Genomic DNA, 13609 nt, shown 5'->3' with positions numbered 1-13609 from the left:
TTAGAAGCGCCTCACTAAATAAGAGGATGATTTAGAGCCGGGGCCATTTCAACGTAATAACATCACAGAAATTTTGAAAAACTTTCTCACAGTGCACTACCTCGGAGCCGCAGGCAGCCCTTAGCTCAGGAAATGCTTAACCCAGTGCTTCCGGCTTCCGTAGTCTCGCTCCATTTCGCGAGACCGAGGCTGAGCTCCTCCGCGCCGCCGCTTGGGGCGGTCCCGGAACACTTCCGGCAGACAACTGTGAGTCTGTGATGTGGCCTTCCGGCAGTTTCCAGGTTGTTTCCTCAGTCTCGGGGGCCACCAAGCTGAAGTAGTGAGCACCTAACGGGGTGGGGGCGGGGGGCACCTAGCAGCCCACCTGTTACTGGGTCCAGCAATCTCTGGCCATGGACCGGGACCTTCTTCGGCAGTCATTGAATTACCACGGGCCGTCATTGCTCTCCCTTCTCCGGAGCGAACAGCAGGACAACCCGCACTTCCGGAGCCTCCTGGGGTCCGCAGCCGAGCCCGCCCGGGGCCCGCCGCCCCAGCAGCAGTTACAGGGCAGGTAATGGTACGGCGCCGCCTCTGTGAGACGGGGGAGGGGACGCAGGTCAGGGCCCCACTACCGCCTCCGGGTGGCTGAGTCCTGGAGGAGCAGAGCAGCGGCCGCGAACACGTGAGGATTGCCCCGCAGGTGCCGAGGGCTGAATGGCGGAGGGTCCGCGCTGCGGGTGTGAGGGAAAGGCGGGAAGCGGACTGAACTTTTTCTTCCGTGCTGGCTAGCGGAGGCACGGAGTCTTTATCCAAAATCCCTTGGGCTTTCTTCTACACACACACACACACACACACACCCACCCACCCACCCACACACACCCACCCACCCACACACACACAAACACACCCACACACACACACACACACACACACACACACACACACACCCTCCCTCCCCCGAGCTGCGGGGGCTACTTTTTAACTTTCCCCGCCCTCCATCTACTGGCTGGCGAATGAGGGAATCTCTGATTAAAACTTTTTCTCGCAGGATGTGCGGCCCAGAGCTTAGGATGGATCTGCTTGGGCAATGAAAGCCAAGAGCATAAGCTTGGCCTTGCTAAAAAAGGTTTTACCCATAAGCCAGTTTTCATAAGTTTTGTTTCCTTTTAAGAAAAGAGAAGAGAGTTGACAACATTGAAATACAAAAATTCATTTCCAAAAAAGCAGATTTGCTTTTTGCACTTTCCTGGAAATCAGATGCACCTGCAACTTCTGAAGTCAATGAAGACAATGAAGGTGAGTTTTCTTAAAATATTTTGATTGCGGTTTGGGTTATTTTAATGGCACTTGAGATGAAGCAAAACACAAAGCAGTTGTAATTTTGTTAATTTTTTTTTCAGATGGTTATGCAATCATGCCACCTTTAGAGCAGTTCATGGAGATCCCTAGTATGGACCGGAGAGAGCTGTTTTTCCGAGATATTGAGCGTGGTGATATAGTGATTGGAAGAATTAGTTCCATTCGGGAATTTGGGTTTTTCATGGTGTTGATTTGTTTAGGCAGTGGCATCATAAGAGATATATCCCACTTAGAAATCACAGTAAGTTATTTTTCAGTTATTTGATTGCTTCTGTTTTTGATAAGAGTCATCTCAATGCGAAAATTATGTTTTTGCATCCAGTTATGCTTAAGTGTGCCCTGCTGCCGTAGTTTCGAGAAATAAATATTGGAGAAGAATAAAATACTCTTTCTTTTTGAAAGAACGGTGATATAGTTACTTGCGTAGTTTCCTCCTCCATTTCTGGTTTTGGAGGTTTATTTGGTCCCTTTGGTTGGCAGGGGTAGGGTCCTTCTTTAAATGCTTACAGATATCAGTGGATGTGGTGAGATTCATTGGTGTTCCAGGCTTATTTCTCCTAGCTGAACATGTTCTTAATTATTTAGTATTTGGCATTAGATACTTACGTGTGGACAATTTAGAAACAAATTTCTTATTTATATAGTTACAGTAGTTAAATGTAAATGGCTTGTGCATTATAATAAGATACTTTGCCCAAGATGAATTGTCTTGAATTTGAGATAATGTGTCAATTTAAAAGGTTTGATATTTGCCGTCTGTCAAGGTAGATGATAGAGGAGGAAAAGCAGAAGGCATCACAGACTGGATGATAGACATAAACTTTGGAGAATTTGCACTTAGTTTTCACTGGAATTCTCCTACTTTCTGAACAGTTTTAGTTTTGTTTTTAACAAGCACAAAATATCTATGTGTTTCATAATCCATACTTACATTTGGTTCCTAGAACTGATTGCAAATTTTGTGAGATTTTAGTCTTTGAACTGAACCAGAGAACTTGTTGTACTATGCGCACAGAAGTTGCTTATAATGAAAATCCTTAAATTTAGATTTTAGAGTGTTAGTTTTTTTAATGTTTGTGTCAACTATTAGCTCATTGTACTAAACAACTAGGATAAAAGATGATATTTCTCACCAAAGAATGGAATGTCTGGTATTTTAAAATACTTCTCATTGCAGGCTCTTTGTCCATTAAGAGATGTACCTTCTCACAGTAACCATGGGGATCCTTTATCATATTACCAAACTGGTGACATTATTCGAGGTGATCAGTTTCATCATATTAATAAAAAAGTAACAGTTGTCAGATTTTTATATTAATTTTGAAAATCTGTCTAATGAGAGTAGTGTTTGGAAAAATATATGTGTTTTTATGTTAGCTTGCATTTTCTTTTTAATCAACTTAGTTTTTTGTTTTGTTTTGTTTTGTTTTTTTTAAGCTGGAATCAAAGATATTGACAGATACCATGAAAAGCTTGCAGTGTCTCTATATAGTTCATCTCTTCCACCACATCTGTCTGGTATCAAATTAGGTGTAATTAGTTCTGAAGAGCTTCCTTTGTACTACAGGTAAGTTATCCATGTTATTTCAACAAATTAATTGCAAAAGTTGCTTGATTAAAAATACCAAATTGTGTCCAACTTGTGACAACAAAGTAGAAAATTAATTTCTCTTATTTCAAAATATGCTCATTTTTATAACCCTTAAGTAAAAGAAACCAAAATAATATTACTGTACCTTTGTGTACAAAAATGATACGAGTTTTATTTAATAGAAATGGAACATGCTAATTATGTTAGTCATTTTTATATTTTTGTTGTATGTGTGTTTTGTTTTTTTTAAGGAAAAGTGTTGAACTAAATAGCAATTCTTTGGAATCCTTTGAAAATGTCATGCAGAGTTCCTTGGGATTTGCTAATCCAGGAGTAGTTGAATTCCTTCTAGGAAAACTAGGAATAGATGAATCTAATCCACCATCTTTAATGCGAGGCTTACAAAGGTATAGTAAATCAGTTATTATTCTTTGAAGTGGTGAAGTAAATGGTGCTGATATCAAAAGCTATATAACTGAGGGACATATTTGACTATTCTAAGCCTAGCAGCTGCAATATGCTAAAAAGCGAGTGAACTAGATGATCCTATCTCCTGGAATGGAATCTGTTGTGATGATATGTGTAGAGAACGATGCAGAAAGTTTATAAGAATTTTGGGTTAAAAATACTGTTTGACAATAATAGTCATTCCTGAGAGTTTTAAGAATATTCTTTTGTATGTGGAATACAGATTTCTTGCCTGTGATTTACTTTTTCAGAGTTGAATTTTTATCTGTTAGAGTGAAGGATTGTTACCAAAAAAAAAAAAAAAAAAAAAAAAAAAAAACATATAGTTTGACTTTCATTTTCTTTGAACAGCAAAAATTTCTCTGAAGATGATTTTGCTTCTGCATTGAGAAAGAAACAGTCTGCATCTTGGGCTTTAAAATGGTATGAAAACTTTATCTTTCAACAATTGCATTATCTAGTCTAAAGGTTAGAATAAGGCAGGCATTCTTAAGTCCTTACTAAGACCAAATTTGTTTATAAATGAATTAAAATGATGTGTTTTTGACATTAGCTTTTTTATAGGTGTAAATGGTGCTATAAGCTTAACAGACTTAAGTTTTAACCAATATTTTCCATGTTTTCAAAAGGAATCAGTATATTGATATATGGATTCATAGATATTTGTTATAAAGTTATTGAAAGGCAAAATACTCTCTATGTATACTGAGAGTATTGCAGACTAAATATTAGCCAAATTAGATTGGTTTTAAAAGTTTATCAATGCTAACATTATGTTTGGATATTCTGAGAAATGCATGTGACGGTTTACAAATGTCTTTTTAGTGTGAAGATTGGAGTTGATTATTTTAAGGTTGGACGCCACGTAGATGCTATGAATGAATATAATAAGGCTCTGGAAATAGACAAACAAAATGTGGAAGCTTTGGTGGCTCGTGGAGCATTGTAAGTGGATCATGGCTTTTAAGGAATATTTATAAGGTAAATGAATATAAGATTTACTAATAGTTCAGAAGATAAATTCCTCTAATTTATTTCACGTCTCTAGATATGCAACAAAAGGAAGTCTGAACAAAGCAATAGAAGATTTTGAGCTTGCATTGGAAAACTGTCCAACTCATAGGAATGCAAGAAAATACCTCTGTCAGACACTTGTTGAAAGAGGAGGGCAGTAAGTGTCGAATTTTTTTTAATATTAAGTAGAGATCTAATACTCAAGCAGCTGCTATAAAATCTTAAACTTAATGTAAGGAAGTAGCATCTTTAACTCACTTAATTCAGAACACTCTTAATTTCAATTTTGGTTGAAAATGTTTTTTAAATATAGTCCTTTTTAAGCCTTTTAGTGTTTTTTCCCTTATTACTGAGGTTATGATAGGAGGTTGGAGATATTTTAGTGTCTTGAGTTCATTGTTCTGAATATCTATTCTCCTTATATAGAAATATAAATGTGAAGGTCCAAAAATAAGGGAAGTACTCTTTTCTTGGACACACGCACAAGAGGGTTTTTTTTAATAGAGAGGAATTGGATTTTTAATTTATTTCATCATTCCAGTGGTATAATGCCAGAAGTATGAATTGAGAATTCTGTAGTTAGTTGTGAATAATATTTTGCCATTATATTCAGCTTATTGCTCTGCTCTGTGCAGTAAAATCCACAAACTCAGATTAAATGGAAGAGCAAATCATTAAGAACAAACCCTATAACTTAAGTTACTATCTTGAGATGCTGGCATACTACTTTGCATAGTTGTGTCATAAATATTGAATGACTAACAGGCTAGTCTAATTTATAAAATGTGAAGAAATGTAATATTCCAATATAAATATTTTTGGTTATAGCCTACTTTACCAACTAAAAACTGATTTGTTATTAGTAGCATCTTTTTGCAACTAATTTTTTAAATAAAATTATCACTTTTCTGTTTCATGAATTTGTTTTATTAATCCAGTTTGTATGATCATTCCATAATTCTAAATTAAAGAGATTTGCAATATTTGTTTTCAACTCAAGAACTTCTTTTTGTACCGAAGTGACTGAAGCACCTTTTTACTTTCTCATTAGGTAGACAGCTACTTAAATATGGTTATCTTATTACCCACATATTGGTGTTTAAATGAGTGGATGGCAACATCATCTATATGTTATCCAAGCCAAAAATGTTGATAGCCTTGAACTGGTCCCTTAATGCCCATATCCAGTGATACAGAAGTGATCCCATTGAAGCCATTGGGTTTTGGGTTTTGTTCTGTTTCACAGTAATTACTTTTTCCTACTTTTGAAAAACCGAAAGTACTTTGCAAATCCTTTCTGCTTTGTATCCACCCTTTCTAATTCTGATTTTTCATAGTGTAGACATGACTGTAATCTAATACTTCTTTCTGAAGGCTACTTGTAATGTACATGTATACATTGGTATTTCCAACTTCATTAGTGAATATTCTGGGAAAATTTTTCATAAACTATTGGAAAAGCCAACCTATGTAATTTTTTTTTAAATATTTATTTTGAGAAAGAGAGAAGCAGAGAAAGAATCCCAAGCAGCCCCTATGCTGTCAGCACACAGAGCCTGATGTGGGGCTTGATCCCAAGAACCTCAATATCATGTCCTGAGCCAAAATCAAGAGTCAGACTCTTAACCAACTGAGCCACCCAAGTGCACCCAACCTATATAATTCTATTCTAAAGCTCAAGATTATACTAAATTTATTGAAGACATTGGCTGATAATGTGTTTTCATGTATCAGACTAAAATCCCAATGCTGGACCTACATTTGGCTTTAGTTACCAGTAATGGAGTCCAGTATTTTTTTTCTGTAATACAGTATCATTAACTGTAGTCACCAGGGTGTACATTACATCCCCAGGACTTATTTATCTTTTAATTGGAAGATGGTACATTTTTACCACCTTCACCCATTTCACCAATGCCACCCTCCCCAACCCCGTATATCCACCAATCTGTTCTCCATATCTGAGTTGACTTTTTTTGGTTTATGTGGTCTTTTTACCAAAGAAATAGTAAAAAGTACCTGATTTAAGTACTGCTTAGTTTGGAAAATGATTTGCTAAAAAATTTTTCTTTAAGTTCTGTCATAAATCTCTGACCTGTATAAATAAGGAATTTTTTGTTTTTGCAGAAAGCTAAACCTTTTGTTTCAAATTTAGGTTAGAAGAAGAAGAAAAGTTTTTAAATGCTGAAAGTTACTATAAGAAAGCTTTGGCTTTGGATGAGACTTTTAAAGATGCAGAGGATGCTTTGCAGAAGCTTCATAAATATATGCAGGTGATTCTTTATTTCCTCTTAGAAATTTAGTGATATTTGAAATTAATGCCAAAACTTAACTTTCTTCTCGGGAAAACTATTCTAGATTACTTAGTAAGACGTTATAAAAAATTTCTTTTTAGATACAGCTTTTCCTAATTGGGTTTGACATTGCTTCATAGTACTTAAAAGTAAAAATAGCCCTATGAGAAAATTCCTACTGCCTATGTGTGGTATGTAGTTTTGGGAATTGTCCTTGTAGTGAGCTTTCCTGATGGTTACAAATTCAGTGTTGTTGTAATTGAGTTAATTATAAAAACCTCTTTGAGAAATATTTTAAACTGCCTTTTCCTGTAATACTGATGATAATGTTTTCTCATGCATTTTCTTCTGAATTGGACCATTGCTGCTGTGTCTGTGACATCTGGTGCTGCTCATCCCCATCCTCAAACTGGAAAATGATTTCTTATGTAATCATGCATCCAACTGGGCTGTGCTATTTTTTAAATGGTTTGTATTTGAACATGGTGATTCCCCCCACAATTCACCTTAATGGAATTTATTTGAATTTTATTTATAAAATTTGTGTCCTGTCTAAATTTTTCAATTTTTTAAAAAATATTTTTTCATGTATTTTATTATATATTTTATTTTTTCCCTTTCTTGCACTCTGGGTCATGGGTACCAATGCGATGGCTTCCCCTTTTTTCATGGAATACCAACTGCAATATGGTCCTCAATGTTACTCTGGCTCTTCCAATGATTAATGCCAAACACCTGTATGATTAATTTTTATATTAAAAATATTTCTTTAATGCTGGATATATGGTGATTTGGGTATACCCCATTTGATTTCTGGCTTGGGGGGGGTGGTCTTTTGAAAACTGGGTTTTATGTATTCTGCTATTTTTAACGTGTGGTTTTTTCCGATATCTGGGTTCCAAAAGAAATCTTTGGAATTAAGAGAAAAACAAGCTGAAAAGGAAGAAAAGCAGAAAACAAAGAAAATAGAAACAAGTGCAGAAAAGTTGCGTAAGCTCTTAAAAGAGGAGAAAAGGTAAACTATAACATTCAGTATTTTTTAACTTAAAGCAACTACTGAGTTGAACCAAAGTGCCATATGGAAGTAATGTAAGTAAAAAAAAAAAAAAAAGTGTTGAGTTATAATCAGTGATACTTTGTAAGTATGTATACCACAAGTTTTTCTGTAAAAGAAATTAAGCAAAGTGGAATCTGAAGGTAGAATTCTGCAAACAAACAATAAATAAAATATATAAGTTATTTTAATTGCCTGTATTTTAGAGAGAAATGTTTTAGAACTACAGCAGTGGTTCTCAACTGGGGGCAGCTTTAACTCCGCCCTCTCCCCCCGGAGACATATTTTGGTCATCATAACTGGGAAGTGGTACTAGCATATAATGGCTAGAAGTCAAGGATGCTGCTGAACATCCTACAGCATACCCCGCCCCCCACCATCATTCTACCTCCCCAACAAAGAATTATTCAGGTGTTGAAAATGTCAATAGTGTTAAGGTGGAGAAACCACATATATTACAGCTAGCTGGATATAAGACTTCAGTTCTATCCTTTGTGTGTTCAGATGGGCTTAAGTTTTTTAGATAATGTTGGAAATGTAACTATGCCTTCAGAAATGATGGATTTACTTTCATTGACAACTGTCTACCCAGTATTTTTTCCCAAAAGTCATGCCTCCTGGTAAAATTGGACCTTGTAGTAACTAAGATTATTATAGTAATTGCTTATCTAAGCCACAGATTTTAGGAAACCTTTAAGGAGAACTAACAATAGAACTTTAAAATAGAACCAGAATCTTTATGAATAATTAAGAAACATTTTTGTACTTAACATCTGATGGGTTAACTGTATTTTTTAGGCTAAAGAAGAAAAGAAGAAAATCAACTTCTTCCTCTTCAAGTGTTTCTTCTGCTGATGAATCTGGTTCTTCTTCATCATCTTCTTCCTCTTCTGGTCACAAAAGGCATAAGAAACATAGGAGGAACCGTTCAGAGTCTTCTCGAAGTTCCAAAAGGCATTTAGCTAATAAGGCATCCTCAAGTCAGATAGATCAGAATAGGAAAGATGAGTTCTTCCCAGTTCCAACCAATACTTTAGCATCTTTTCTTAACCAAAAACAAGAAGTGGAAAAACTACTGGAAAAGCAGGATAGGTTACCATATCAAAAGAAACAGGTAAAAGAGAAAGATAGATGCCCTGTCTCTTCATCTTCGATTGAAATTCCGGATGATTTTGGAGGTAGGTCTGAAGATCCAAGAGATTTTTATTCTCAGGCAAGTAGTAGCAAAGCAGAAAAACCATATAAATCAGAAAAACATTTCTCCAGTAGAAGAGATTCCTCAGATTCCTTTTATAGGAATTCAGAGGACAAGGTGAAAATTTATGGTTACAGAAGATTTGAAAAAGATACAGAGGGAAGAAAAGAACACTATAGAAGGTGGGAGCCAGGTTCCATGAGGCATTCCACTTCACCAGCCAGCTCAGACTACTCTTATAAATCGGTTGAAAAATATAAAAAATATACTTATTCTGGATCACGTGATTTTGGTAGACATGAACAAAGAAACCAGTTAAATAAAAATCAAGGAGAATATGAAATAGAGGATACTTATGAGGAGGACATTAAAACAGAGGCTCCAGAAACAGATGGACTAAATAGCAAAGAGCAGTCAGAAAGTGGAGTTAAAAAAAATTTACCTCAAAATTTACTCAATATATTTAATCAGATAGCTGCATTTGAAAAAGAAAAAGGAAATAAGCCAAAAAATTAATATGCCAAGGGAATCAGCACTCTTACACAAAAGGCTGTTAATGAAAGTTTTGGGTCTTTTATTTAAGTCCAGTGCAGAAATCTCCACTCCAAAAGCTATTTTATTTGTAGAGATTGCAGAAAGCAAATGCTTTTCAGCTATTCTCAAAATATATTTGTTTCAGTTGTGGGTGTCCTCACAGCTTGATTTTTAGGCTTTTCATGCATATGTTTCTGTACAGTATTTCTTACTGTGATGATTTAAACTTCACCTAAAGATAATTCTCATAGTATTGCTTCTTCACTGTATTAAAATATATGAGAATTCCTTGGGTCCACCTTATCCTGCTGTTTGAGAGAAAATTAAATTTATTCATTGAACACTTGGATTGTTTTCTTCAAAAATTATTTAACGGTCGTTTCTGTTAAATTCTTTTCCCTCAGCTTTTGAAAGAGATCTACAGTATTTGTTCTTCAGGTGCCATTTTTTATTGATCATTTGAGTAACAATTTTTTGTAGAACTCCTAAGATTATATTGCAGATTATCTGTCTTGCCTAAATGACCTCTGAAGCTTGACTTAATATGATTTGTGTACCAGCTTAGGAATAAAGCCATGAAAACTGAATAGGGGCTGATTTTGCTTATTTCTCTCTCTTTTTTTTTTTTTTTTTTTAAACCTTGTTAACAGTATAGCCCTAAGAAATTTCTTAACTTTAAATATTGGCAAGACCCTTAGAGTCTATGTTCCAAGCAAGAATAGATCAGAATAAAAAGAATCCTTTTAGCAAAAACAGCAGTGGCAAGAGAAGCACACTGTAAATCTGCTTTTCTCCTAAGAGAAAGAAAATTCAGAAACCGTCCTAGTACTACATGTGTGCAGCTGGGAAGGCACTGGGCATGTTTTTAATTAACCTAGAACTGGCCTGCATTTCTTCTTAATATCTCTCTCCTAATAATGCTTCCCTTGATGCCTCCTTTCGTAGGTCTGAATAAATGAGTAGGCCGACAAAGTCTGGTTTTACTCAGAATAAACTCTAGCAACTAGAGCTGAAGAAGTGACTTGGATCTAAAGATCCTCCCAAATTTGAAAACAGATTTGGAGATAGAGATAGGAGTCATTGTTGTTGATTTATAATGGTCTTTAGAATCTTTCCAATTTCAGATTCTAGACGCTGTAAATGACAACAGACCTTTAATGCTATCACTCTAAGTCACTCTTACTAGGTATGTACTATTTGTGGCTTTCAAACTTCAGCACTGGGGGCCTAATGAAAAAGCTACAGTTGTTTTGCAATGGAATAGAGAAAAACTGGTCAAAAATCATGGTTGATAGCAGTAGAAAGGTTACTCATGCATTCATCTTTGTACAAGAAACTCATCTTAAAAGAGTCTGGTTCTTTCTGTGTACCTCCTTTATCATCCATACATAGTCCTACATAGTGGTTTTTGTAAAGCATGAAAACTATCTCTTAAATAGTCTTTGACCTTTAGGAATTGCTAGTACATCTTCAGTATTTTACTTAAACCATTTTATTTACTTGTCAAGAATTGCTAGTGATTATCTTTAGCAGTTTTTCTCCTTATTATGTCTGTAGTTGCACACCCAGTCTGTGTCTCGACTTAATAAGTAAATTTCTAACACAATATATGGAAGTTAACTCCAGATTTGGAGTTAATGGGGTTGATCCCTGTGTCACCATTTAGCATTATTAAACACATGAGGCTGGAACTGTTACTTTATTTAGGAGTTAAATGTAGGCTTGTATGCTGACCTAGAACCTAACCATCCCACAAATACTGTGCTAGCCTTTGGGTGGTGACTCAACAGGTAGAAGTTATTGTGCAGTTTGTGTCAGGCCCTGTACATTTTGCATATATTTGACTATTTTAATAAACGTGATGTAGGTAACTGTTACTGTCTCAGTATTACAAATAAGGAAAAAAGTAGAAGTAACTTCTCCAAGATCACAGAGCTAGTAAGACAATCCCTTCCTCCTTAGAAGATAGTGTTTAATATTGAAATGCAAGTTGTAATTTACAAAGTAATTTAGGGCAGAGAATAAGAACTAGTGAACACACAAAGTGACCATAAAATTAATCCGTTTTTAGGTCTCCCGAATCTCACGCATTTACAACCATGTTTTACAAAAAAATTATTCATTGGACTTGGCTATCCCGTTTCCTGGCTATTTCTAAAAATAATAATAAAATATTCAAATAATGATCAGGAAAGACAGGTTTATTGCCACTACTACCTTTCAAAAGGAACTGCAAATGACACTTTTAAACAATGACAACTGTCATAACAAATACTTTCTCCCAAGGTTTGAAGGAGAAATACTCCATTAAAGTACATAGATTCTAATACATTTATTTAAAAGCCAGTTTTATAACATAATCATACTCCACACTGTTTCAAGAGTTCAGAGTGTTGGGCACATGGTATATAATAAGGTATAAATTGAATAACTCTAAATCTGGTATTACACCTCCACTGTAAATATATGGAGTTCCTATTGCAAATCAAATCATACCTAGCTCTCGTTTATTAAATCAAGAAAGTCTTGGGAAAAAAACGTCTTCAAAATACATTATTATTCTTTATGCTTGGTTGTATATTGAGAGCAAAATGTTTAATGTGTTTGACTTCTTTCAAGATCAAAGTGGAGTAATTCCTAGGAACTTAAATATTTTTATTGATACATAGTGCTATCTCTTTTCCTATTAATTGTTTTCTTGGAGGGGGAAGGGTAAATACTATTTTTTTGGTTAAAAATTTTAGAATCATACCAAAAGAATAAACTAACAGACTTCTCCCCCAGAAGTCCAAGAAACCTGTTTCTTTGAATAAAGAAAACCTAACTTCAGGATTTTCTAGGGTAAGTAAGAATTTTAGTATTATAAACTATTCATAGACAGTGATTCTTCATAAATTGCCTGAAAGATTGTGTTACATTACAATTGAATGTAGTTTCATGGCTAGTGTGAAATAATGAAGCAAACTATTTTCTAATGTAACAAACATGAAAAGAACAGTGAAAAACAATTTTATCTATGCTTATAGAACATGTGGCATTGTTAAGAATCTGCTATTGCTGCTTTCCTTCTCTGTGAAGAAAACAGTGTGGCAAAAGCTAAGAAAATTAAATGTTTCTTTGGCTTATTTGGACCTAAATTCCTTGACTTTTTTTTTTTTTTTTTTTTTTTTAACAGCTTTCACATCTTCCACTGGATTAAACTTTGGTGTAGTCATTATGTATTTCTAAACATGATTTCATTAGGCCTCGATTATAACATTACACAGCACCCAAAAGCATAGGGGAGATTCACTATTTTTGAAGATTTTTGTTTTTGTGTTTACAACTTCTACAAAAGAGATTAAGATGTTTATTTGCTGCCTTTTTTGTTTTTACCATTACTAGAAATGTTGGTAGCACTTGGCCTATTACTTGTGTTACCAATTCCTGGAGAAGAGTCTGGGAAGTTCAGCTCTAATACTTTAACTGAAGTCTGAGAAGCAGAAGTACTTGTACTTCTGGATGATCTAGAGGGAAAAAAAGCATGATTTTAAATTCAAAATTTGTATCAGTAGAGACCCCCCCTAACTAATAGCAAATGATACCATAGTCCCACAAGAAAATAAAGAGATCAAAAAGTATATATTCTTAATAGTACTACTAAATTTTAAAAGCATAACCATTAAAAAAATTAGTTCCAAGAAAAAAAGGCAAGAATACAGTTTCAACTAGTTCAACAAATCTGAGAAAAATATTTTCAACTGTAATCATTTTAGAAGTAGAATCATTAAGCATTAAAGGTTTTGCAAAAGTCATTATGCATAAAAGATAAAGCGAGAGCCATGGGAATTTGGGTGCTGGCAAGAGTGACCATAATAATATGTAACTGAAGATAGAAGAAAATGCTAGTCCTATTGACAGGATAAAGTGATGGGGTCATTTGAAAAGCATAACTAGCTATATGATTCTGAAATGCTAAGTTTTAAAAATATGAAAGTACAGCAATGTTCAGGGTGACTGCTTCCCATGTTTATGTAGAAACAGTTTTGTTTTACTTCAAACACAACGTTTTAGGATGTCCCTTTTAGGATGTCCCTTTTTGTGAAAGCTCTATGGCAACTAATGAAAAGCAAATGGCT

General features: G+C 35.0%; 2 protein-coding genes across 3 annotated transcripts in view; one reads left to right on the top strand and one right to left on the bottom strand.

The window, feature by feature from the left end:
• The first annotated feature begins 218 nt into the window (after window positions 1-218).
• Window positions 219-10060, top strand: TTC14 (tetratricopeptide repeat domain 14). 2 transcript variants are annotated; one of them, XM_049629554.1, is made up of 12 exons: window positions 219-553; window positions 1154-1278; window positions 1383-1582; window positions 2519-2603; window positions 2779-2908; window positions 3184-3339; window positions 3752-3823; window positions 4226-4345; window positions 4449-4571; window positions 6570-6687; window positions 7614-7723; window positions 8561-10060. In XM_049629554.1, the coding sequence occupies exons 1-12, from the start codon at window positions 393-395 to the stop codon at window positions 9471-9473; spliced, it is 2313 nt and encodes a 770-aa protein (XP_049485511.1). In that variant the 5' UTR covers window positions 219-392; the 3' UTR covers window positions 9474-10060. The 2 variants fall into 2 exon arrangements, 1 of the variants encoding a protein (XP_049485511.1); XR_007457521.1 differs by lacking the exon at window positions 8561-10060 and having other exon boundaries at window positions 6570-7176; window positions 7614-7706.
• Window positions 10061-11674: 1614 nt separating this feature from the next.
• CCDC39 (coiled-coil domain containing 39) overlaps window positions 11675-13609 on the bottom strand; it is a 51240-nt gene continuing 49305 nt past the window's right edge. Inside the window, exon 20 of the mRNA XM_049629552.1 lies at window positions 11675-12997. Coding sequence (XP_049485509.1) covers window positions 12841-12997 — 157 coding nt within the window. The 3' untranslated portion in view covers window positions 11675-12840. The remainder of the gene's footprint in view (window positions 12998-13609) is intronic.

This window comes from Panthera uncia, chromosome C2, assembly GCF_023721935.1.
Source record: "Panthera uncia isolate 11264 chromosome C2, Puncia_PCG_1.0, whole genome shotgun sequence".
In the NCBI taxonomy this organism is placed as follows: domain Eukaryota; kingdom Metazoa; phylum Chordata; class Mammalia; order Carnivora; family Felidae; genus Panthera; species Panthera uncia.
This window is presented reverse-complemented; position numbering and strand designations above follow the sequence as displayed.